Here is a 26742-nt window from a genome sequence, read left to right on the forward strand (position 1 = left end):
CATGAGCCTCAACAGTCTTCATGGAAAGAACATATTTAATAAACAAATTAAAAAAATAACTATATCTATCCAGTGGTGTGCACTATAAATTAATATTCTAATCAACCTAAACAATTTTGGCCGTTTTTTCTAGAAATTTCAGATTCTTGTGCAGTTCCTGTTCAAGGATGATGACAAATTGTGCACACACTGTAGGGAGGGGCTGACTGAGCCTCACTCTGTCATGCCATTCATTGAGAGTGTGCACCTGTATCCCCGTATGTCACCAGTCAAATGTGTCAAAATGCAAAATCAGGTGTGAACCTTCTGCCTTTAGGTATTGTCACAATTTGCTGCTGCTGCAGTTCTACTGAAGGCCAGACTCTTAGAGTACCTAGTAGAACCACCTTGTGGTAGAATGTGGAATTATAAGGACAATTGAGCTGTGACAAGCTGTGTGTGTGTGTGTGTGTGTGTGTGTGTGTGTGTGTGTGTGTGTGTGTCTGTACGCGTATGATGATTATATTCTTGTCGTCTCCGGCAACTTCTCTGTCAATCAGTAGCTTTTGTTTGGCTCCTTTCCTGTGCCTCGCTCTTACATTGAGCTTTTGTCCAGTGAACCTCAGCTGTCATGAAGCCTGCATGTCTTCCAGAGAAAGGTCATCAATTGGTTGTTGGATGAGATGGTTCCGTCTGGGTGTTCTTCATGATTAGGACTGTTCTGCCTGAGGTTAACCACTGTGGGACCTGCATGGTTTCAACCCGCATGTATGGATCAGATCAGGGCCTGGGCCTGTCCAACTCTTCATCTTTGACACTCTTTCTTGGAGTTCTGCCACACAGATGTTCACTGGTGCATTCTCTGGGAAGTTTTGTGGTCAGTTCTCAGACAAGCCTTGTCTGTGTGGAGGTTGCATGTTCTCCCCATGCATGCCAAGGAAAATGGACAGCAGGTGGAGAGTTTCTCACTAAAGATGTGTGGGTGTGTGGTGTTGAATGCAGATGGGAGGCCTGCATACAGGAGTCTGACTCTGGTGTTGGATATATGACAGATAGGACAGGCTTTATAATGAGTATTTTTGCACAGTCAAACCACTCTGTTTCGTATCTTTATCTGTGGAGGATTTTCTTTTTTATTTAAATGCAAAGAAATTGTTGTTGTGAAATTCTGAAAGCGTTGAACAGTCTCCAATGCTTCCTCTGTTTGTGTCTCTGACAACAACATTAGATGTATCTCCTGACGTCACTGTTCACATCCTTCTGCTTGTCTCTGAAATGAACTCAACATTTCTTCTTGGTATTTGGCCAACTGATTAAAGCACAAGTACATGTTTTTTGTGTGAATGGGGAGAATGAATGACACCCAGAGATGTCCTGTGGTCCTGTAGCTGCTTAGGTCTGGCCATTTAAAGGCTTATTCTTGTTGAAGGCACTGACGTGTTTCACGTCAACATTTTATCTGCAGTGTCACAGTAAAGAAGTCTGAAACAGGAAAACAATCGTCTCTCTCGCTTACAACATCCTTCAAGCAACATAACTCCTTTTTCGTCCCTTTAGCATTAAAACTGATCTTTTAATTTCTCATAGTCCAGGGTAGTACCGTGGAACTTTTACGAGTACGAGTACCTTGTGCAGTGTTGGACCTGATACCCAATACTGGCATAGGTGTGGGTGAATCTCTAATAATGATAATACATGACAATAATGATAGTGCTAGTAGTAGATTATGTCAGTGGAACAGTTATACTTGTATACAAGCTTGAAAACATAATAGTTTGGAGTACTTTTTTGGAAGTATCTATAGTTTATCATGACAGTATCATGAGTATTCATATATGTATGATAATTTAGAATACATAATGAATCTAAATTGCAGGCCGGACCCGTAGATGACTCTTCATTAAAACAGTTTTATTTTAGTGCTCACAGTCGGAAGTGAGTGCATTTTATTGTGGCGAAATCTCACCGGAAATGCAGTCTGTCCTAATTAAAGGTAACGGACGGCTGTGGAGCCCGGAGCCGGAGGTGGGGCACACTGAAGTGTGTGGCCGGGGTGGCGGTGTCAGGTGAGCGAGGAGCCGTGACGGAGCAGGTCGCCCCGCACCACACCGGACGTCCCGATGAAGTTTACCCGAGATATCTGCAGGCTGCTCGGCTTAGGAGGCGGTGAGTCCGGCCGTTTCTCTCACCCCACCAACTTCCACTGTTTACCGTTCATTCATTATTTATTACATTCTTTAGTTGTTTGTGGTTGTTTGCGCATGTTTAAGGCTTAAAGGGATTCATATGACATGTGAAGGATCTGGTTATTTTTATATTTCGGAATATTTAACCTACATTCAATCGTAATTATACTCCAGTCCTATATAACACAATGTAAAAATCATAATACTGGTTTTCATCCGGAGCTATGTTTCCACCTTGAAAACCAGAGATTGATATTTAATATGACTGACTTAATTAGTTATTTAAAAAAAAAAAATATATAAAAAAATTTATTAATTTATATATGTATATATATGAATGTTTTGCTTCCTGTTCCTAAAGTCAGGACTAAACTGAAAAAAAAAAAGCATTCAGGTTTGGGCTCCATTTGCTTGGAATGAACCACAACAAACCTGAAACTGTTGAAAAAGAGATTTGTAATCGTTTTTTTCTGGTTAAATTCAGGTAAATAAAAAAGTCCAATAGCGAATACACACTTATACACAACATTCGTCTGGACAGACAATGACGTCCAAGGAGAATATGGACTGGGAGTCATGACACTCTGGAGGAAAAACATTCTTATTGTCCATCTACTTGCCCATGTGAAGAACTGCTTATAATAGGAATTAATTGAAAAGTTCATCTATGGAGGTTCCTGAACAACCGTTTCAACTAAATCAAATAGCAAATTGTGTTTGTTAAGCGTCTCAGGCACTTTACACTGTGCGGTGCACTGAAAGTTTGCATTTTACATCCATGTATCCATTTTCAACATATTCAATCAGCCTCCCAAACCCTTTACCCTCATCTGAGTGTAAACCGATCCTGCAAGATCATTGTCATAGTGAATCACAGTGTCTTCTCATACGAGGTGGCATTACAGCGTCTCTGGGTAAACATTGTCAAACGAGCCACTGCTCAGTGTTTGAATCCCTCGCTGCTGTTCCTCTTCCAAGAAAATTACAGGTTTCAGTATCTGTCAGTTCGTCAGTGATTCTGTGTTTTTGAAGACACTGATGTGTTGAATGTGTGACACCGATGGATCTGGACTGAACGGCCGTATTTGGGTGGAGAAGTCCTGAGAGCCTCCGTAGGGATTCATACAGTTCGCTAAGATCAGTTTCTTTGTTGTCTGGTTGTTTTTGAATATTCCAGATATCACACTCAGTGTAGGAGTGCTAGATTAGAAAAACAAAGGTTGAAACAAGTGTGGGAAATGCAGTTTCTCACAAAAAACTCAAGTTTGAGCTGTACAGTACATCAACAACTCTAAAAACAGTAACTCAGAAACACACCAGCTGCATTTCCTGTGGAAAGTTTACATTTCTGACAATACATTTATGGTAACCTATAATTTTAGATGCCATGCAGTATGTATTTCTGTCCCAGTGATTTCACAGAAGTTTGTAGTTTTTTGGGCTGCTCCTAAAGCATTTTGAATGGAGTGAATTTGATGATCAGTAACTTTGCTAAGCCTATACCAGGGTATACTTACAGTCAAATGACTGCAGGTATTAAAAGCAGCCAAAGCTATTTGACAGGCAAAGTAGCTGCTCAGCAGCCACATTAGAATGGACAGAAACTGGTTTGACCGCAACAGCAGCTTTTATCTCCATGGTCAACCCTGGATGGAAAGATTTCTCACAGCCTGAAAGAGAGGTGGGACTGAAATATTACTGATATCACAACCATAACAGCTGTGAGGCATTTCTACAACAGAAGCTGTATGATGTTTGACGTATACATTATGAACCATGAAACTACAGCAGGATAAACAGTTTAGACGTGCTGCCCAAATGCAAACTACTTTCGATGTAAAACATTAGATTTTCTTGGAAAAGGTCCTTTATTTATTTATTTATAAAACAAAAGTCGCAGTGTCGGTGAACCTCCTCTTGAAATCTTTTCCACATCGAATGCGATAGAAGCACTCATCTCCTGATATCAATTGCTCCCATTGAAAGAGAATGCAGCAAACAGTTTCCTGTTGTTTTTAAGTGCATTATTTTGCACTCCATCCAACATTGTGGTGAAGTCTTTTTAGGGAGGACAAGCTTTCCCACTGTGAAGCATCAGATAATCTTGTCATTGTTCAGTCTGTGAGAAATAACCAGCGCCGAGAGTGTGTTTGGTTTTCCTCACATAAGACGTGATAAACATGTTCTTCTGTGGTCACGTTGTGTCGATTGAGAGATACAGGGATTGCCCAGGTTGACAAGTAAAGCAGTCAATAAAAATCAAAGCAGATAGCTGATATATTTCCGGTGTGCTTATAATTTTAAGAGTAATGAAAACAATGCAATGTCCCTCACATCAAAATGGGATTTCATTTGGATTTCTAAGAAAATTAGCTCCATATTAAAGTTACCGTGACATCCTTCCTCACATTATGTTGCACTTGTATCATCCTCCACTTGTGCTGCACAGCGCGAGATGCCCCACTCTCTGCTCTAACAAACGCCTACGTCCTAAATATTGTCTCTTCCTGTCATCTTCCTCTTCCCCACATAAATTAGGTTTATTTCACATTAGTGTGAGTTTCCTACCGTGTTCATCATACCTCGTGTCCTCGGACTGTCTCATTGGGACACAGCGTCATTTTACAAGAACACTGACACTATAATGCACAGAAAGAATATTACAATTGTGTGTATCTATCTATCTATCTATCTATCTATCTATCTATCTATCTATCTATCTATCTATCTATCTATCTATCTATCTATCTGTCTATCTGTCTGTCTGTCTGTCTGTCTGTCTGTCTGTCTGTCTGTCTGTCTGTCTGTCTGTCTGTCTGTCTGTCTGTCTGTCTGTCTCTATCTATCTATCTATCTATCTATCTATCTATCTATCTATCTATCTATCTATCTATCTATCTATCTATCTATCTATCTATCTATCTATCTATCTATCTATCTATCTATCTATCTATCTATCTATCTATCTATCTATCTATCTATATGTGTGTGTACAGACACACTGTGCTGTTTTGGTCTCATCTGGACAGTAGAGCAATCGTGAGCTTATCTTTGATTTTGAAGTCTGTGGTTGGTGTCATGGTTGTGGGTCCACAGCTTCAGATAATCTACTGACAGCTGTCGGAAACATCAAGACGAGTCCGATTTGCTGCTACGAACTCCAGCCACCATCAAATAACCGGACTGCATCTAAAAAAATGGAGGAATGATGAAGTTTCACAACCACATTTTACGCCTACTACTTTTGTACCCAACTCATTTCCTGCAAATGAGAGGGCGGCTGTTGGTCGGATGGTAAAATGATTGTGTCGCAATCAGAAGGTCAGAGGATTCAATTCCCTATCTGACCACGTGTTGAAGTGTCTTTGAGCAAGACTCCATTATCTGTTAGCCTCATTTATATATTTCATGAAGGTACATTGATGATGCACATGATAACGTTTACTCAGTCACCAAAGGAGAGAGACAGTCACCTGGTGCTGTCGTCATCTTTTTCATAAGCATGTCAGACAGTCGGAGGTTTTGCAAACGCACAGATCAGGAATCCCAAATATTAACAACAAACCAATTTGAAGCAACGCACCTGTATTGTTTCAACAAAGCACCGAGCTCATCTAATATCAATCAAGTGGACAAGTGCGTCAGCTCCTTTGTTCACATAGGACGGGGAGAATCTTTTGATGAGTCACAGCAGGAAAACTTTCATTACCCACGTTAAGCAAGCTGTTTACTGTCTTGGGTGTGTCGCGTCTTTGTCGCTTAAAAAAAGCATGCACGCCCAAAGAGTACACATGACTCTGGGGATCAGAGGGTTGCTTTTTCCAGCATTTTTTTCCAGCTGATTTCTGAGAAGAAACAGCAAATAATTGGAGCGATAAACTAATAGTCAATAAATGATTGATTTTCAGCACTGGATCTTTTTTCTGTTATTAATTTGTTCCACAACATAAACGAAATGCATAGATAAAAAAAAAAATTGCATATAGATCTATACTCAATGTACACATGCCTATCTAGACATACTTAAACATACACATACATACGCATATAATACATATATATTCTAACTTGAATGTCTGAAAACTAGATATTTGTTGTGGGTGTAATGGAGACAAATAGCAAAGCAAAATCAAAAAGTCAAATCCGGGATTAAACAATTCACATGTCATTTGATAGGGGCTTGTTTCAAGAGTCCTCACACTGAATGAGATTTAAAATATAGATTATTGATTAAAAGCCTCTATTATTAATCAGTGTGTGACACAGTTAACTGTTGAGTTCCCTAACATAATCAAACATCATTATTAACCGAAGGAACAGAGCGGATGTTACACTGAAGTAGCCGGTTGTCTATTCCAGTCCATCATAAATCTGAACGGCCTGTGGACAACATGTCAGACTGTTGGAGAAAGAACAGTGAACAGTGATCTGAGGATAACGGAGCCTGTCTGTGCTGTGAAGTCGTCTGTTTCTTTGACGGGGCAACGCCCCTCCAGCCGTCCTGCACATTAAAGGAGTTTCCTGCGTGATCAGTGTGGTGAAAAGGTTCATTTAAATTATAGCAGCTAACGGTATGAGAACAACGCTCAGGGGCAGAAGGACATACTAGCAGCATGTGGCTGTTGGGACTCTATTCATCTCTGCCTTTATTTGTTTGAACAAACTATCAGTGAGCCTTTTCGAATGATGACAGAGGATACATTTACTTCCTGTACAGCTTTGATTTATGTTGATTGCTTTTCTTTTCTTTTGTCCCTGTTCTGTTAAACATGTGAATGCTTGAGGATCACAAGAAGAGCTTTTACTTTTCAATCTGTGAAGTAAAATTGTCGAACATCATGTAGAAGAATAAAAAAAAATCGGTTTAAATATAAGACAATTGTCGTAATTACAAACATATTGGCATGGGACACGGATATCGAAAAGCAACAAACATGTATAAATGTGTGTGCGTGTGTGTGTGTGTGAGATATTCCATATATAATTCGATATAATTGTTAATATTGATTGACAGTTCAGACCAGATCAATGTTAACTTTTGAGTCATATGAAACGACACGAAGAATGTAAATGACTCTTTTTAAATAATTTTTCTGTTGACCTGTTCGTTGTGTTTATAGTGTTATGTTATGTTAGAAATAGACATGGATAGATAATGTTATAAATAGACAGACGGCTGACTTGGTGTGAACTGTGAAAGACATGATTGAATCGAGGAATGGAGACAACCATCAGGTTTGAATGTGGAATGGAGCAGAACTTGTATATATTGTGATGACATTATATAACTTGCTTTTCAAACAGGAAACACTCTGAGCTTGTTGCCCAGTAACCATGTCTGGAGTAGTGTGGGTAATCTATAATCTGATGGATTCTCAGATCAGTTAGTCTGAGATTTCTTGTTTGTTTGGTCTGAATTAATAAAGGTATTTCAAACCCATTTGGCAATTTATTTGTTGTGCTGGACAATTAGAGCAGGACTAGTTTCCTGGGAAAGCTTGGAATTTAATTAGAAGTACATAAATCTTTCGACATGGGAAGTTCATTGTCACTTTTGCTTTGAAAATAGCTTGCCTCTGTGGACACCCCGAGGCTCCGTGACGCTTCGTGTCAAAACAAGCAGCCTCTGCTAATCCAGTCGCATCCAAAAAGTTAAGAAAAACACTGCCTAAGAGGCATGTTGTAATTGTGTGTAGTTGACTTTTTCAATGTAGATCAGTTTACAGTGGTAACAGTTTGGATCCCTCAAGAAAAAGCTTTCGAAGCACTGTGTTGGATCTCAGTAATAGTGTTCTGTTGGAGTATGAAGCCTATGTAATGTCAATTAACCACTGATTACATAATCTAACCAAACCACATCAGAAAAGAAGTATGTGAAAAGGTTGTAATCAGAGTAAAGTCCTCCGGATGTTGTAGTTCCATTAGCCGAGGACCTTTGGAACAATCTATACAGTGCATTGTTGTGTATTACTTATACAAAACAGATCTCAGTGTTTCTTTGGGAACTGCACCAGATGCCAGAGAGAAGATGCCAGCACTTCTTGATCTTGTTTAAAAAATGGAAATGTCTCCCAAGGTTGACCTTCAGCTTGCATTTGGGTCTCTCTGTGTGGATCCTTCACAGAAGGGTTTCTGAAGGCATTTTGTCAATTTATTTATTTCCATGCACTTGGGGGGAGGTAGTTGTCCATAGCCCTCACCCTCGCTTTGTAGAGATTACTCCAGACCGTGTGTGAAATAAGTGGAACTTGTACTGTTTTTAAGTAAATACTAAAATGTTATCATTTAAAATTCTAAATTTAAATGACACACCCCATCACAATCTTTCTTTCGGCAAGGGAACGGAAAATAAGCCTGTAAAGTACTTGATTAATCATGAATCTTCTGGTTAGCCCTCACTTCTGCTTGTTTTCTCAACTGTACATTGTGGAAACAGGAAGGCACTTTTTTTAAAATAGCGATCTACTGATATAGATACCGGTATCAGGTCCGATACTGCACAAAGTACTGATGCTCATTACAGATTCCCATACATGATGTCGTGCGTCAGCTCCGTCCCCTACTATTCAAAGGAGCACGAGTGATGTCCTCGTTTTGGAGATTCTTTAATGTTATTGAGAATGGCAGAAGTAAGATAGACTGTAAATTAAAGAAGTGGTATCAGTTCATCCCTAGTTGAAAACACTCGTTTTTGGCTTGTAATATAGTTGTGTGTTCGGAAGAAAGCAAGTAACCACAAGGGTAACCGGTCCAGCAGACCTGACAGCCAGATGTCACAGCATGTGGTTTTCATAAACAGTTACACATGTTTGAGTCATTGTGGAGTAACCCCACTTTGAAAATAAAACATATCACCGTGACATCAGATATGACCCACGGTTTTCACTGAAACGAAAGAAGTGCCAGCGAGTTGAGGCCTAACAGATCAAGCATCGGCTCAAATGTATGCGACGCTCCTCGACATGTAGAAACCTGCCTTCAAAGAGGCTTTCAAAGCCGATATAAACAATTCCATTCTGTTAAATCTGCTGAATAAATATGACAGACCTCAACTGGATAAAGGCCATTTCTGGATCTTCCCAGCATGCCTGTTTCCACAGAGGAGTCTCTCAGCCGTACAGCAGTCACCACGTGACAGCACAAACATAACCATTTAATCTAATCATGCTATCGGACAAACAGCAGAACCTTTCTAAATAGATCCCTTGAGGAATTCTGCTCATGTTGATGGAGGCAGCCTGGATTTAAGCTAAAACAGTCTGGGATGGAAAAAGTTAAATACCCATGACTGTATTTTCCCATTGTTTCCGTATCTTCTGTATAAATGTGACTCTGTTTACATTCTCATAACATGGAGAACGTTGAGTGCTCATGAATGTTGCCTTATTATCATTAAATGTCGTAATTTGAACTTTTACCAGCATATTGGCGGCTGTGGCTTCGGTTGGTAGAGCGGTCGTCTCTCAACCGGAAGCTTGCAGCTTTGATGTGACGAAGTGCCCTTGAGCAAGACACTGAACTGCGGATGGCTCCCAATGGATAGACTGAGCGCCTCGCATGCCAGCTACCGCCATCGGTGTGTGAATGTGTGAAAGTGATTAACAGTGTAAAGCTGCTCACATGGTGGAAAAGCACCATATAAGTGAAATTCATTGAACAGTTATTACCATTACCACAGCCCACATTCATGAACCTGGACTGTAAAGCAGTTGTGGAATTTCTTGTTGAAAAGTAGTCAACATAAGAAACTTTAAATACAAGATACTTCATAACTTCTGAAAACTTGTGGTAGTTGTTATGTAAGTGAATTGTCTCTTGTGGGTCGTGTAGAACGCATTTCTGTCTCAATCTTGTAATTGGGCCTCGGCTAAATGTGGGGTATTCTCTACAAGCGAGCCCCCCCCCTTCTGGTTTCCAGTCTTTTGGTCACGGAGCTCTGAGTGAAGTTGTGTTGCGTTGTAATGCCAGATGAGCAGATTCAGTTTCTCTTCATTCCAGAGGAGTCTGAACAGACGGGATATTCATGGACAGTTTTCTTCTCTCGCTTTTCAGCTGTCAACATCTTTGCTTCTTATCTTTCATTCATCAACACATGCAATCCATTCACCCGCATCACTTGATGCCATTTCACTTTCGAAGAAAAGATTTTCTACACTCATTTATTGTGATTACAACATTCTTTGCAGCCTGTGTTTCTTATTTCAATGCAGATAATCTCAGTCACACTCAAGCTGTTTCCCTTATGTTTTCATTGGTTGAACGTATTACAAAGTTATTAACTTTAATTGAGTACAGCAGAAAAATGCAAAACATTCACACAGAATTAGTGTTTTATTATATGCAACATAATTCCATAATGAAATAAAACTGACTTTAAAGAAGCCACATTGCACACACACTGGGGCTGATTCGTTTTTCAAAGTCAGTTAATCACAGTATGAGTATGCATTTTTCCTGCACACGGTCCCAACCTGCTCCCATGACAAACACTTGAAAACCTCAGTAATAAGTTAGTAAGTAATCAAGTGAAAACACATTGTTTTTTTGTTTATGTTTCAGAAAGGTTTGTGTTTACTCTACAAAGTTTTGAATGTCTATTCACACGGAAACGGCAGAAATGCCTTACTGTGAGGCGAGAGTGCTAACTACTCCACCTTAAGGTCTCTCCAAAACTGAATTATTTCAAAAGTGATTTACCACAACCGGGGGGATAGACAATGTTTTGCAAAATACCAGAGGAGGGACTCTGTGAGTGACTTTTATTTTCTGAAAATATTGATGCCAGCCTACATCAACTTCCAACCCTTTGCACACATCTCCTGATAGTCCATCCATCCATCCATCCATCCATCCATCCATCCATCCATCCACCACAACTGGCCCCTCTCAATGTGGAGGAGTAGTGACTCGACTTTGATTTTCCCCCGGCTGGCTGAGCTCCCCACTCCATCGCGGAGAGTGACACCCTGTGGAGAAAACGTTTTGGTCCCTTGTCCGTGGGATCTCATTCTTTTGTTCATGATCCAAAGTTCATGATCATAGGTCAGGGAGGGGATGTCGACCGACCGGAAAACCGAATGCTTTGCTTTATGGCTCAACTCCCTCTTAACCACAACAGTCCGGAACTGTAACTGCATGAATACAGCCGCCTGTCCAGCTCTCACGATCAGCCACATGACTGTGTGGCCAATCTCACACTCCCTCCTTCAATCACTTGTGAATAAGACCTTGAGATACTTTTACTCATCCTCCGGATATTCCAGGCTAGTTAAATTAAAGAACTGGCTTTTGCAGCCAGGAGAAGATCATTAGAGCTTTTTGTAAAAGGGACAGCAGTGATCTTTTGTACAGTCCAAATACACACAGACAGTTTCACAGCATCAGTATCCCTGCTCAGAGTCCAGGCTTGGGGGACGTCACCCTCCCAAAACCGTGTTTCCCTGACTCTTTATTGTGTGACTGAGTTTGTGTGTGTAACAGTGTGTGCAGTAATGTGTGTAACAGTGTGATGGACTAGTGACCTGTCCACGGTGTTGTACATGCTTACTTCACTCATAGCAGTTGGGATTGGCTCCAGGGCCTCCCGACCTTGAGCTGGATAAGGCAGTGTAAAAGATGGATCCAGAAGACATCCTGTCGGCCGTGGTGAATACGTATAGGTCTTTGTGGAATGCTTTCTTATGATGTGGGAACAAGAGTGAAAGTACATTTCTGCACTCTCGGGGCCTTTTAGATTTACCATTGCTGCATAGGCAAGGCAAAGCAATGCACATGTATTTATAGAGCAGCATTCAAACAAAGTGCTTTACAAAGAAATCAAAGAAATGAACTAAATACAGAAAAGCATTACAAAGAAATCAAAGAAATATTAATACAATAAAGCTCTAAAAGAAATGAAAGAAACACATTAAAACAATTAATGAAGAATCTTAATCTACAGATCTTTAAGTATTTTACTGAGTGTTTCCCACAACCACTGACCATACGGCCTACTTATAAATTGTGATTCATTGCATGTTCCTGAAATAAACTGTGATAAAATTAAGCCTGTGGCAGAAATGTCATAAGACAACATGTTTATGTATTGCCAAACAGGATAGTTCACAGTTTGTACCATTATATGTTGAAATATGTACTGTGAAAATGTATCTGCCTAGCAGCAGAAGCCTCTCTCGACCTTGAGGCTATAAAACTTTCTACCTCACAAGATCTGGCGGTTTCAGAGTGTTTCACACAGAAGGATGATAAAATAAGACATTTCATGAAAACAAGATCACTCCCCAGCATGCCCCACTGACTAAGCTCCTGTCATGGCAACTTGAGTGCTGACTGACTCTTTTATTGCAATGAGGACAAGCAAATACACACTTCTCCCAAGACGACGCTTCTAGTTTCAGTGAATCTGAAATGATCTTATCGCAATTTGGGAGTTATACCCTCAATGATTTGTGTTGTGTAAAAATTCTGCAAAATTCACAAACTTTAGCTCTTTTTTCCCTGTGGCTCCGAGCACTTTTGTTGCGTAAACAGAACTCAAAGCCCAACAAAAGTTTTGTATTTTCACTTGAAATCGCTGTCGTGTAAATGGAGTCTTAGGACTGACCTGTGATTATGATTTTGAGCTGGTACTTGTGTAGAGGCTGATCGTGTAACGTTTACATTTGGCAGGATATTAACAAATAATGTCTCCGCCAAACCATATTCTGCTTTCTTGGCCAGACTACTCAAACACCCATTATTTAAGGTTGGCGTGTATGCAGACTGTGCTCATGTCCTCCACGAGGCTAAAATGTAACCAGTGTTGGTTAAAAGTTACCAAACTGATGTGAACGCCTCCTTAGAAGCGGCTGTTGCAGTATGTTGCAGTATTTAAAAGACTCCATGTCATTTTCTTTGTGTTTGTCCAACTTCTGTCATCCTTCATGTGCAACAGCTTAGAATCAAAGACACTTGCGTCCCTATAGTTTTATGGCTTGATGACCAGATGTATTCTCCAACATTTTTCACGTCTTGGTTAAATCATGTTGAGTCAGGTTTTGTGTCATTTGAAGGTTGGACAAATCTCCAAACTTTTGCCTTTTGTTCTGGATTCTCAAGTTGAAAAATGTCGACCTTTTTGTAAGACCTTTAACATACTTTTCAGCAGCGTCACTGATTGACGCTTGATTTTTGAGGCCAATAGTCGCCATCAATTTCAATTTGTGCTCGTCAGCTGGGTGAAATTTTGTTGAGGATTCTTTAACACATTCTAAATAAGAGCTGCTACTAATGAACACTTTGATCATTGATATCCCTCCACTACCCATCCATCCATCCATCCATCCATCCATCCATCCATCCATCCATCCATCCATCCATCCATCCATCCATCCATCCATCCATCCATCCATCCACTATGATTACATGACTCAATCTGGAAAGACTCTGAGTATGTGAGCTTGAGGTTGTTTTTGGATTGAACCTACCTTGCTGTAGGTTGGTTTTAATTGTTAATTGTTAACTGTATGTAAGCCAGATGCCATTCAAACTGCAAACTTTGAGCAGTCTCAGCAAGACTGTATTGATTAACCAGTGTTGTAGATTTGATCCTGGTGAGGGAATTTGGTCCTGCTGTTGCTTGTTAAATACAAAGAAATCTTTGTGTGGAGATCCTGTTTTCGGTTCTCCGCTGTTACTTTTTAATGGATCTGTTAACTGTTCAGCTGAGCGTAAAATGATCTGATAGCGAGTGTCTGGGCTTTAAAACATTGATTTACTTTGAACTGGTTGTGTGGTTTTAAATATCTTTTAAATCATTAAACAGAGAATTACTCAGTCAAAATGAAATCATGCGCAAAACTGTGAAATATTTCTTAAATGCTTCCAGGCGTTTCTGTTGGGAGGCCTTCGGATATTTCAGGCATGGTGAACTTTTGGCCACTATATCTGATGAGGCGAGGATGGATTTGATTCTGAGATGTTAACGATTAATCGTTTTCAAGAAAATCCCAAAAACCTGCAAAGAAAAAAATGTCCCATACAATATTCCATGAGAAGCAGCTCATGGAGGAGATCAAATGAGATGAGCATCTGTTGCCATAGAGACCACGAGGGGGCTGCCGTTAGCCATCTGTTAGCACACTACTAACTCTGCTCCCCACTCCCCGCCCCCCTTTTCCACTCTCAGCCCATCACATGCCAACTCACTCTAATGGTGCGTTCAAGTAACACAAAAGAATGGGAACCAACAAAACATCATCATTAAATCTTAACATTGCAAGGTGGCGTTGGCGAGGGTATGTGCTCTACTGAGTGCCCATTCTAGTCTTCACAATTTACATTCAGGTCCTCACTACAGAAGGTAACAATTGATAAAAGTGCTTCAAATGAAAGTTTTCAATTGGAATTATTAAGGGACAAAATAGACAAAGAGTGGCACACACCATGAATTTAGAGCAGCGGTGTCAAACACAAGGAGCGTGGGCCAAAACAGGCCAGCATTAGGCTCCAGTCCCGCCCAATAAAACACCAAGCAAATGGTGAAACTTCAGTGAAAACATGGATTTGTTTAAACACCTTTCTTAAGAGTAGCGAACATAACAGAACATTGAGACCTGAGGTGAGATCAGTGATACCGCCATGAGAGCTAGCGACCTTGTTGCTATCAAACTAGCCTCAGAGCCAGGCTGTCAGGGTGAGTTTGTAGAAACATGCATAATGCAACAGTTATAGGAGACGTTTTTGGACATTTCACTGTATTTTGCACCACAAGGTTTAAATAAAATTTGTTTTATGTCCAGATTGTAGCCATTTTCTGGATTAAGTGTTTGGCTTTGTGAAAATATCTATATTTTCCTCACGTATACTCTGCACCACAACAACATGGCACTATTTTAATGAAATCGGCCTGTATGTGGCGCCTGAACTAAAATGTCTCTGACACCCCTGTGTTAGGACATTCACCTTCATGATTATAGAATATCAATTAAGTGCACCAGGCTGTGCAAAACACCGATTAATGATCAACACTCAACGTGATTTACAATATGTGAAGACATTTGTGTTGTTTCATTGAGTCTGTTTGATCATGTTTAAAATCGGTTCAGCCTTTAATAGATATTCCGCTGTTTCAGTTTCAGATTCCGATTTATTTGCTTTCTACGTTCGATAACTTTATTCCACCTCCATGGTATCATATCTAATGTCGTGCTTGTGGGAGCTGCTCCATCCACTTCGTCTGCAAACTCAAACAAACTTATGTTTCCAGCAGATAATTCTTCTGTCAACAAACCTAATACATGCAAACCCTCATTCAATACACTCTTCTGCATGGAACCGCACTCCTGGTGTGAGTTTTAGGCTCCGTTTACAGTACACCATTTATAGTGTCTTCATGTGAAAATGTAAACCTTTTGTTGAGTTTCGCATATCGAAGGACCATTTTAGTGACCTTCAGAAGCAAAAGATTCATCAATCTATGAAAGTCTGTGTCTGAAAATATGATAAAGGTTTTGAAAACACATTCAAAAGATGTGCAGAAATTTCAGCATTAAAAGCCGGCATGTTTCCTTTGCAAGTAAATGTAAATCTAATGAAAGTGTGTTGACAGGTGGACCTGGAGAGGAGAAGATGGAGGTTCAGGATGGAGCTCTCGACGCAATGGACAGAAGAAAAGATCAAGGTTTATCTCAGGTAGAGTGAAAGATGACTCGACCGAGTCACTCTGGGTCAAATAGAAGAGGCTTTTTCTGGCTGATTATCGAGCCCAACGACAAGTGATGTGGAGCTTCAAATAAAGGAGACGTGATCTGATTGTAATTTGTCTAAGAAGTGATACGTTCCAGCGTCTGGAGCAGGCCATGCTGAGCAATGAGGACGCTTTGGACGAAGAGGAGAAAACAAGGAGGAGAGCCGAAAAGAGGCGAGCCAAAAGAAAAGTCAGTGAAAACTCACACAGGCTCACGCAGACACCAGGTCACATCTGATGACTCAAAACAAATAACAAATTGGGTGTGATTGTTTCATGACCACACCTCTGTGTTGCCTCATTTCACCACCACCACCTCCTCCCCTCGTTGCCTCCTGACATGTGTCTCTGACATGTGTGTCCACATGCGTCCACAGCCATCGTGTCTATGTCTCTCCTTCCAGAGGCAGAAAGAACGCAGGAAGCTGGAGAAGAGAGAGAGGACGGAGGACGCTTCGGAGCAGGTGCCTCGCTTCCTTCTTCCTTTCTTTCTCCTGAAAGTGCCTGGTTTAGTTTGATTCCTTCAGACAGGTGAGCCGTCTGTCACACAGTTTATTATCAGTTACACCAAGTACTGAAAAAGACGAGTAAATCTCCCGAACATTGAAGTATTCATCTGAGCTGCTGCTTGGGCGGTCCAGCCCCATGAAACCGATGTTCCTCTGTGTGAGTTCACCTGTTCCTTAAAGTATCGGAGAATGATTACCATTAGAACTTCGCTTCGGGTGTCTGAAGCGAAACCTCGCTGAACTACAATGTAGATTTAGTGTTCGTTTACACCGCAACATTTTCAAGTGAAAACGGAGAACTTTGGTTGCGTGTTGGTGTCTGCTCACACCACAACGGGGCTCAGTGACACTGAAAACACCACTTTTCGAGAATCGCTCCCAAGGTGAAACTTTTCGACAGCGCTCCGTCCGAGGACGACGCAACTTTTTAGAAACGATGATGCTGCGCATCAAGTCCTTAGTAAATACTTCATCTGCACGTGTGCGAGTAGCTGGACAATAACAACAATGTCATTAACAGAGTGTCATGACTCTCCTGGAACTTGGTTGTTTTATAGTTGACAGTCACCCGGAATAACAATCCAGCTTAAGTCGTCTGTCCGTACGACTGTCCGTGTACTCTCCATTGTTAATGTTCATAGCGTATTGTTCTCTGTGCCAATGTGCATGCCTGTGTTCGTGGCTGAAACCTGCTAACAGAATTGTTTTCAGTGTTTCAGGTGTTTCCGTGCGGACGGACATAGTTTACTGCAGCATGTATGTTTTCCAGATATGTGGCGTTTATGTCGTTTAAAAAAAGTAAATGGACGCCTACCAACACTGAGCACCAAGGCTATTTTGGATTTTCTAGAAAGTGATAACCAAGAATCCTCAGGAACGATAAATAATTGGTGTCATTTTTTCAGTATGGGAGAATGTTAAGCATTTTTCTACTGAACTCTATTGAAGTTAACACCTGAAATCTTCTTGTATTCGCCATTGTTAATGTTTATAGCGTAGTGTTCTCAGCAAGCGTGTGTAGACGCAACATTTCACTTTAAACGTTAATGCCTAATGCTAAAACAGAGTGCCTTTTTTCAGATGCTGAAGTAATGCCTGGCCATCTGTGTCTTATCAGACAATAGAACAATTCCATTCATTATTAAACCTGCTGAAACCGGTATTATACAGTCTCGGACACCGATAAGTCCGGAAAAACAACGATCTTCCCCAAATTCTTTTCCACTCCTTAAACATCTCACAGGCTGGAACTGATGGGGCGTCTTTTCTGGCTGGCAACAAGACATTATTTTCCAATTAGGCCAATTGCGTAAAGCCCTGCCTATTGTCATGGGTTTTGCCAACACCCGGAAGAAAACTGTTTCCCTGATTGATTAAAAAAAAATTTTCTATAAGATAAACTAAAACCAAGAGTGCTTGCCAGTTACGATGATGCTCGAGGTTTTAATTTGATTCCCTTGCCGAGGTGCTCTATTCAATCTGGTCTTTAGTTTCAGTCACATTTGAACTTGCGACAGGACGAGGAGGTCACCGGAGCGGCGTTAGAGACGGACAGCGAGGAGGACATGAAGGAAAACAATGATGAGAAACAAGAGTGGACTTCTGCTCAGTCCAGAAACAGATGCAGCTCACAAGCTGTCCCGGCTCTCCTGGACACACAGAACAAGAGCGATCCGTACTTGACCAACAGGAGCCCCGAGGAGGTGGGTTCACACCTGACTGGCTTTTCTCACTGTAAACTAAAAAATATCCAACTGATTGAGGTAAGCACAACACAGCGGGTTGTTGGTTTGACTGTCCTGTAAAGGAGAAAAATGTCCAACTGGAACAATATTTTGCTACGATCTCTACGATGTCTGATGATCCAAAGCTGGAGTAAACCCAGAATACATCTCACCCTGTTGATATCAGCAAATAGCTTCTTATGGCACCTTTGCTCCAGAGTTCGGAGTTCTTCGTTCAAACACAAAATACAAATACAGTGGGAAGGTCCCGGTTCCCACTTCACAGTGCTCACAGCACAGTGTCGCTTAATTTCTGTTCCAGTGTATTCGTAGCGTCACATCAAACAAGAGGGATGAAAAATGTTGTCGTGTTTTGTGCCGTCGTGTCTCAGGAACCGGAGTGGGACATCAGCTGTGCATTTGTAGCGAACGCTGCCAGCAACATCAGGCTGAAGGTTCTGAAGAGCAGAACAGCACAGAACAAAGAGAATGAGGCCGGGGGCGCTCAGGTGCACGCACGCACACAGGCACGCACGCACGCACACACACACACACACACACACACACACACAAACACACACACTGGTCTCTCATAGGTCAACTCAGCTGCTGCTCGCTATTTAGTTACAGATGTGAAAACCAGAGAAATCACCGAACTGTTTTGTTTCCAGATGGAAAGTACAGAAGAAATGAAGAGGAGAGGAGAGTCTCTGGCAGGTGCTTTCTTTTTCATTCCCTTTAGAAATAACATGTGGTTTTATAAGACGTAGAGCCCGCCAACATCAAGTTGAGGTTAATTCTAACTGTGGTAAATGTGAACCAGGACCGTCAACCGAGGTTGATGGAGCAGCTTCAGAATAGCGGTTAGAACTTTTGTTCAGTGAGAACATCCCAGGAAGTTCCCATCTGAGCTTCAAGAACGGTGTAGAGTTTGCATGTTCTCCCTGTGCACTCGAGAGTTTCCTCTGGGAACACTGGCTTCACTCCACAGTCCAAAAACTTGCATGGACCTGAAGTTGAAGTTAGAAGTTATATTGTCATATGTACAAGTGAAAACATGTTTCCCTGCACAATGGGATTCTTACTCTGCTGCCCACGGAGAATGCCAACATTGAAAAGTAACTAAATACAAAATAGTGGATTTAAAAAGAGTAGAGTGAGAGAGCAGTGCCATTTATTTTTAAACATTTAGCACACTTTGCAGCACAACTGATCTCATATTGTTTGCTGTATTTGAAAATTAAAAACAAGATGACCCGCTTGATTTCCCTGAGTTTTAGTTACAAGGAGCCACTACAGAGGAGCTAAAGAGCCACATGTGGCTCTAGAACAACGTCAATAAGGAAAACTACCGTAATTGGTTGAACATGCAGAGAAAGGTTCAAGGTTTGTTGATAAAAATCAGACGTCAGTGTTGTTTCTGTGAAAAAGGTTTCTGCTGAAGAGCAGCAGTGTCACATCTGATAGTCTGTGGTCTCATTATCATAAACTCTGATAACCTGGAAATGTTACGAAAAGAACCCTCAACCACCTTAATCGTGGTGAGAGTTTATCTTTGTGTGTGTGTGTGTGTGTGTGTGTGTGTGTGTGTGTGTGTGTCAGTTGGTTTGGTCCAATCAGACCAAACCACCAAGTAAATTGTAAAAACTACAAAAAAAAACCCCATTCATTCAGTGGGAGATTATAATAACATACATGTAGAAGGTTGCATAATACACCAACTGTAGAAGAATTTTTATGGGACATTTCATTGTATTTTACACATGAAGGTTTCATTAAAATTGGCTTGGCGTTACTATTGTTGTCATTTTTGGGATTAATTGTTTGGTTTTGTGAAAATATCGACATTTTCATCACTTACACTCTGCGTCCACAACAAAGAAAATGTTTAAAGTTTAAATTTAAAGCTTATTATGGCACTATTTTACTGGTTTGTGGCCCCTAAACTAAAATGAGTTTGACCCTCCTGTGTTAGATTCTCAAAAAGTTCCCGATAAGTGTAAAAACATGTAAGATCCTTCTCCAGTCCAGGGCATCCAGATGTTCGAGCAATGCCAGTACAGCCAGGCGGTGGACATGTTCACTGAAGCCATGTTGTGGGACCCGAACGACCACAGGTGAGCTCTCTGATCGCTCCCCCAACACTTCCATGTTTCCTTCGCCGCTGCATCACTCTCATCCATCTTCTGGTCTTTCAGGTTCTATGGAAATCGGTCGTACTGCTACTGGTGTCTGGAGCATTACTCCTTAGCACTGAGCGATGCTCAGAGGTCCATCCAGCTGGCTCCCGATTGGCCCAAGGGACATTTTCGTAAGGGCTGTGCTCTGATGGGGTTAAAGGTCAGCACTTCATGCAGAAAAGCAAATGATACATTGAACCAAGAAGCAATCATTTAAAGCAGGGGTGTTCCAAGTTTGCTTTGTTTTTCACAATATGAGATGTTATTGTTATTTATATTAGCCGTCTGTATCCTTGGGCAAAAACAAATATGTCTTCTTGAGTTAAATTAGATTATTTCAATTGTGAAATATAAATAATCCAGGCATCATCATCTATTCGCATTTCTGTTTAAAACAAAATCACACAGAAACAGTGAAAATACTGGAGAGCTACAGAGATTTATGTTCGTGTTCAAAAACGTGCATTTTTCATATAAATAAAACATTCCAGTTTGATAATTATCCACTGACACCTCTATATATTCATAGTCTTGAGCTGTTGTTTGTTGTGTGTGTGTGTGTGTGTGTGTGTGTGTGTGTGTGTGTGTGTGTGTGTGTGTGTGTGTGTGTGTGTGTGTGTGTGTGTGTGTGTGTGTGTGTGTGTGTGTGTGTGTGTGTGTGTGTGTGTGTGTGTGTCACAGCGATACCGCGAGGCGGAGAAGGCCATGGAGCAGGTACTGAGGCTGGATCAGCACTGTCAGGAAGCTTCCAGCAAAGTCTTCGCCTGCCGGGTCCTGCAGCTCGTGGTGAGGAGCTTCACTTTCCTCACAAGATGCTTCAGTCAAGTTCGTACCTGCACATGAAAGCAAAAGCAAAAAAAAAATAAATCATTGTTTCTCTCCACTCTCAAGGGGATTTATTTACGTCTTTGATTGTAAGAGCTGCAAACATTTTTTTTTTCCCACTGCCTGAGAATGCTATAAAGAGACCAATTCTGTAACAAGTAATTTGGAGCTCAAATGTGCCAAAAATGAGCACGAGGAGGTGTGACTCTGTTCACCATTTGTCCACCAGACAGTCGGAGCTGAGCGTGTTTCACATATTTTACTGTTTACCCTTTTCTTTTATTTAAATTGTAGGCCATGGGGTTTGAGGAGGAGCAGAGTAAACACCTGCTGGACAAGTTCTCTACCATTCAGGCAGTCATCGACTCACCCGAGGCCAAAAGTAAGGACTCGCTATGATACTGCTTCTGTCCACAGGAGGGCAGCATTGTGATTGACTGAGAAACCACAGACTGTTAATGTGTCAATAAAAACCTTAAAATAACACTAAAAATGAGATCAATTGAGGATTTATGACATTACATTGAATTACCTCCATATAATAAGTACCTAAATACAAATAATTGTTGGAATAAAAAATTTCAATACACAAATAAAATTAAGAAAAGAAATACACTATAATTTGCCAATACATACACTGGTTAGGAAAGGACAGAATAAAAAATGATGGATAAAAAAAGACTTGTTCAAAGTGGGTATTGGGTGGAGATGCACTGATACCACATTTTAAATTGTACAAGTACCAGTACTAACCTTTAGTGACTTGCTTCACTTAATACTTGCTGGGATGTTTTACAAGTAAGAGTACTCCGTGCAGTATCAAACCCGATACAGGTATCAGTATCGGGTCTCCACTTCAATTTGTGATTTTAAAAAACAAGAGTGCTGAAGTGGAGCCAAAGTTTCCCCGGGTGGAGGAGTCCAGAGTGTCTGAGAGTGATAGGAGAATGGAGGACAAAACAAAACTCTGCTTTCCAGCTGGTGTGATTTCCAGTGGTAGAGTGAGACGTGTTACCACCCAGAGACTGAAGGTGGAGCTGGACCACATTGAGAGATTATCTCAGTTGTTCTGAGAGCAGCTTGGGGTAATCTCTAAGGAGCTGGAAGATGCTGCAGGGAGCAGGAAGGCCTGCCTGCTGCCACCACAACCACATGTGGACTAAGTGGAAAGAAGAACCAGATGGATGAATAGAAACTAACACATCCTGCATATTAAGTTACAATGACACAGAGATAAAAACACAAGACAGATGTGAGAGACTGTCATAATTCAACTGTATATGTTAGTATATTTCAAAGGGATTAAAAGACTTGAGCAGTAAAAAGTAGAATACATCAAACTCCTTTGGGTCTCATTTGTAGTGAAAACATGAAAATACGTTTAAATATTGTTGATACTGTTTGGGTGTCTGCCTCATGCTGCAGCCTGTAACTGGAATACTGCTTGTAGTTGGGAACATACCAGTTTTCTGTTTATAAAAATCATTTTGGCAACATTTGATTAATACTATTTTATTTCTTTTCTGATCTGACTTGTAGTGAGGAAGACGATGTCACAGCAGGAGCACACGGGGTAGGTTGTCTGGCTTTATGAACTCCGCATCGAGGCCCCGTTTACACAACCACACATTCCGAGTGAAAACACAAAACGTTTGTTGCATTTCGGGTGTCCATTCACATGTCACCGCTGCGTGACGCCACTGAAAAGGCAACGTTTTGAAAACAGTCTGACTCCATTCCCACGGAGACATTTCTGAAACCCGGTCTCAGCCTCTTCCAACCATCTCATCGAGGAGGCCAAAACCCACAAGGAAGTAATTCACGTTGTTTTTGTATTTGTTTTTAAATCATCTATCCGATTTTTTTTCCCCTCTTCTGCCACTTTTCTACCTCGCAGAAGCTGCCGCTCTCTCTGGGTTGGAAACATCACAGTGGAAGTTACAGAACAAGACCTCTGGGATCTGTTCAGGATGTAAAAACAAGCCTTTCTACATCTACGGCCGAATCTGTTCTCATTGTGTGGAAACGCAGCAGTCACAGTCCTTTAAATGTTGTTTGAACGAATAAGGAAGCAAGACGTGGTGTCAAATACAAAGAAAATGGTTGTTTTTTTTCCTGCCGTTAAGCAAAATAGAGCAATTACAACAACTGTTATAAAGAAAAACTAACACACAAACTTAAGGAATACTAGTAAAACCAAGATGTGATGTTACCGTAATTAAACTGCAACTCATCCAAGACTACAAACTCAGAATTCAGATCACCATAGCAACCGGCAACCGGCAACCGGCACCCACTGACAGGAAGACACACGGATATAAGAACACACACAAAGTCATGTTCGATCGACTCCGTCTGGTTCCGTGTTATATTCTTGACGTCTCCGCTCCGTTGACAGTGAAATAGTTTCTATCAGGTGAAAGGAATAGTCAGTCAGCTGCTCTCACGAATACGATAAGGTTCTTATCACTTTGTCGTCTGTCCCTACGGATGTCCGCGTACTCGCCATTGTTAATGTCCGAAGCATATTGTTCTCAGCACACGTGTGTGTGTGTGTGTGTGTGTGTGTGTGTGTGTGTGTGTGTGTGTGTGTGTGTGTGGTTTCATTACAAAAACAAACAAAAGCCCCAACTCCTGACCCAACAGAATGTTGGAGTGTAAACGAGGCCTGATTAAAACTGATTCGGTTGGTTGTAGAGGGACTATAACCCGCGTTCACTAGCGCACTGGTCCAAATCTAAAACTTCCTTATACGTTATTCTGAAGCACAAAACGGTCAAAAAGATTAGGTGCCAGGATTGTACATGATATATTTGTTTCCCACTGATTTTGCTGGACATGACAGACCGTCTCTGGTTATATGTTGACAGGTTTGGTGAGATCGAGCATATCCGAGTGCTTCATGAGCGCTTTTGTGCTTTTGTCAACTTCAAGAACGCCAACATGGCCGCCAAAGCCCTTGAGAAGCTGCAGGTGGGTGACATGTATTTTGCTGGTTATGGTCAGTCTGTTTTGGAAGGTTTGCTCATTTTGACGAAGTTTCCTCTTTAACCAATAGCTGTTACGACAGATACAAGCTGAAATGTGTCGTCCCCCCCCCCCCCCCCCCCCCCCCACACACACACACACACACACACACTCAGTGAGAAAACCTCATTGAGAGGAGTGACAGTGCCGCTGGCATCTCATTACGATGCCTCTTGGTCACAGCCTGACCAGGGCCCTCAGGTGGGCCCAGGGCCCTCAGAGCAGATTGATTCCTCCTCGGATGAGCCGAAGGAATTGTTGCTGGACGGAGATGTCTGAGCTTCTCTAATGTCCATTTTGCCACATCTGCACCATTCACTCCTCGCTGTCTTCACTGTTCTCACACCTTGGTCTATGCTAATAAAGTCTATGAGTTGTCTTCTTGATCCTGAGAACTTTTCATTACAAGCTGGTCCAGGATCTCATCCTGAGCCCTCTGTTATTTTTCCTCATCAGGTTCTCATTAATGAGAAGGCTTTTAATAGCAATTTCATAGGTTTGAACAAAACACAGGACTTAATGGAGGTTGACAACCTTATGGGTAGAAAGTGCTTTGAGACCAATGAACCAATAAAGCTCATAAGTAAAATCCATTTTACTCCATATTTAAAAAGTCGTAGAGACTATGTGACATTATTTTCAAAATGTTATTGTACGATCTTAAAAAAAAAACCTCGCGAGTGATTCTTGAAACTGGGAGTTCCCTTCAGCAGCAAACACAAGCCTACTGCTCTCACCTCTCTGTCCTCGCTACCCTAAATGTCATTGACAGTGGTCCGCAACAGAACCCTGGCCATTACAATACTGTTGAACATTTCGCCTTCAAGTACATGGAACCACTGTGCTGCATAAGAACACACTGTTAAACACTGTTTTTTTTTTTCATCTTAAGTTCTCATTGAAAACAACTGAACGACTGTCTGTCATGTACGGTTGCTTGTGAAATAATCCCAATGATGTTTATTTATGTTGTAGTCCGAATGACACAATAGTATTTTTGATAGAAAGCTTGATCAAATGTTTATTTATTTATTTTTTGTCCTCCATGCCAGGGGGTGGAACTAAAAAGCAGCAAGCTCATAATGAGGTACCCAGACCGCTGGGTCCAGCGGACCCCGCCCGACACAAAACGGACCACCTCCAGCCTCAACACCAACACTGACGGGACTCAGACCGGTGTGTCTGCCACAGGGTAACGAGCGACCTCCCGAGAGTGTAAAACTATGACGCTGCGCTTGTTTGATTGAGCCACGATTACAGGAGATCATTTTTTTTTTATTTACACGCATGTGATGCAGGCCCCGTTTACACGACAACATTTCAAGTGAAAATGCACTGTGGTTGGATTTTTGGTTTCAGAAAAGTTTCTCGTTCACTCGGCCACATTTTGAAAACAATGTTTGTTTTCAGGTAAATGACAGACACACTGAAAACAATGTAGTTAGCATGTTGGACCACTAGTTGTTGGTTGTTTTTGTAATGCAAACCACACAGACGTGTGCAGAGAACAACACGTATTAAACATCAACAATAGGATTACACGTACATTCGTATAGACAGAAGATGAAGTTGGACTGTTATTACGGTGACTCTCGACTATTAAACGACCAAGTCCCAGGAGAATGTGGACTGGGAGTCATGACACGCCGGAGGCAAACATTCTTCTTATTGTTTATCTACTGAGCGTGTGCAGAAGAACTATTTACTACGGCGGCGGTACACATGCACAGTGTGTCAGAAAAGTCGAACTTTCCCCTGTTTCCACGGAGTCGGCCCTTGAGTTTTTACCGACTCCGAGCACTCCGACCCCCAAAACGCAGCCAAAGTTTAGCATTTTCACTTGTAAACATCGTCGTGTCAACGGGTCCACAGAAACTTCTCCTTCGCGCAGGTCCAGACGGCAACCACCTGTTTTAGCCGAGTGTTTCTACTGGCGGACCACAGGCTGTTTTTATGGAGACAAGTGTCGCTTCAAACACGTACCTGACCAGCAAAGTCAAGACAAGAAACCCTCGCAGTAACCGTGTCACTTTGAAAAAGACCGGCGAAGGAACAAGAAGCACAGAGATCAGACTGGAAGTCGTACGACACGAGGAGGACCTTCGAGAGCGGAAAAGAGAAAGAGAGCTGTGATACTTACTTGATGGGGGGGGGGGCATCGTATAGATCCTCATCTCAGGACGACAGCTTAGAGATGCTTCCAGAAGAGTCAAAGCCACTGATTGTCTTTTTTAAGGACCTTTTTCTAAGGAGACTGCAGATTGGCTCCACTACATCAAATTATGGGGAAAAAAAGGAGGAGGAGCTCCCAGTTTCCAAAATAACTTAGTGGCTCAGTTGTTGGTTTGAGCGAAATCACAAAGATGAACAAAGTTTGGTGCCGTCCGTCACACATTGTAGTTATTTTTCTTACCTGTGAAAAGTACGACGCTATAAATGTTTGCATGTATTTGCTTTAAATAATAAATCACTAAACTGAAAAATTTTCATTCTTTGCCATCTGTTTATTTGGTATTGGTGGGATTTTACTGAGAGTAATTTATGAAGAATTTAAATAATTAATTGAAGTAAATTGTCATTCACTTA

At 41.3% G+C, this 26742-nt stretch overlaps 1 protein-coding gene across 7 annotated transcripts; it reads left to right on the forward strand.

The window, feature by feature from the left end:
* Positions 1–1994: 1994 nt before the first annotated feature.
* LOC308109240 (uncharacterized protein) lies at positions 1995–26644 on the forward strand. 7 transcript variants are annotated; one of them, XM_080462683.1, is made up of 16 exons: positions 1995–2145; positions 15754–15836; positions 15989–16081; positions 16296–16355; positions 17918–18103; positions 18517–18633; positions 18796–18841; positions 20151–20241; positions 20323–20464; positions 20986–21090; positions 21424–21511; positions 22669–22702; positions 23027–23101; positions 24000–24102; positions 25209–25348; positions 26048–26644. In XM_080462683.1, exons 1-16 carry the CDS (start codon positions 2100–2102, stop codon positions 26175–26177), a joined length of 1539 nt encoding a protein of 512 aa, XP_080318809.1. In that variant the 5' UTR covers positions 1995–2099; the 3' UTR covers positions 26178–26644. The 7 variants fall into 7 exon arrangements, with proteins under 7 accessions (XP_080318809.1, XP_080318807.1, XP_080318808.1 ...); XM_080462681.1 differs by having other exon boundaries at positions 2012–2145; positions 17891–18103; XM_080462682.1 differs by having other exon boundaries at positions 2012–2145; positions 18517–18651.
* The last annotated feature ends 98 nt before the right edge of the window (positions 26645–26742 follow it).

The sequence above is a fragment of the Lipophrys pholis genome, assembly GCF_963383615.2.
Source record: "Lipophrys pholis genome assembly, chromosome: 5".
NCBI classification, from domain to species: domain Eukaryota; kingdom Metazoa; phylum Chordata; class Actinopteri; order Blenniiformes; family Blenniidae; genus Lipophrys; species Lipophrys pholis.

Bases quoted from the DNA above. Each gene is read 5' to 3' on its own strand.
- LOC308109240 (XM_080462681.1), top strand. From the start codon at position 2,100: ATGAAGTTTACCCGAGATATCTGCAGGCTGCTCGGCTTAGGAGGCG. The intron at 18,634-18,795 runs GTGCACGCACGC...TTTTGTTTCCAG, and splicing joins ATGAGGCCGGGGGCGCTCAG to ATGGAAAGTACAGAAGAAAT. The intron at 23,102-23,999 runs GTAAAAACAAGC...ATATGTTGACAG, and splicing joins CTCTGGGATCTGTTCAGGAT to GTTTGGTGAGATCGAGCATA.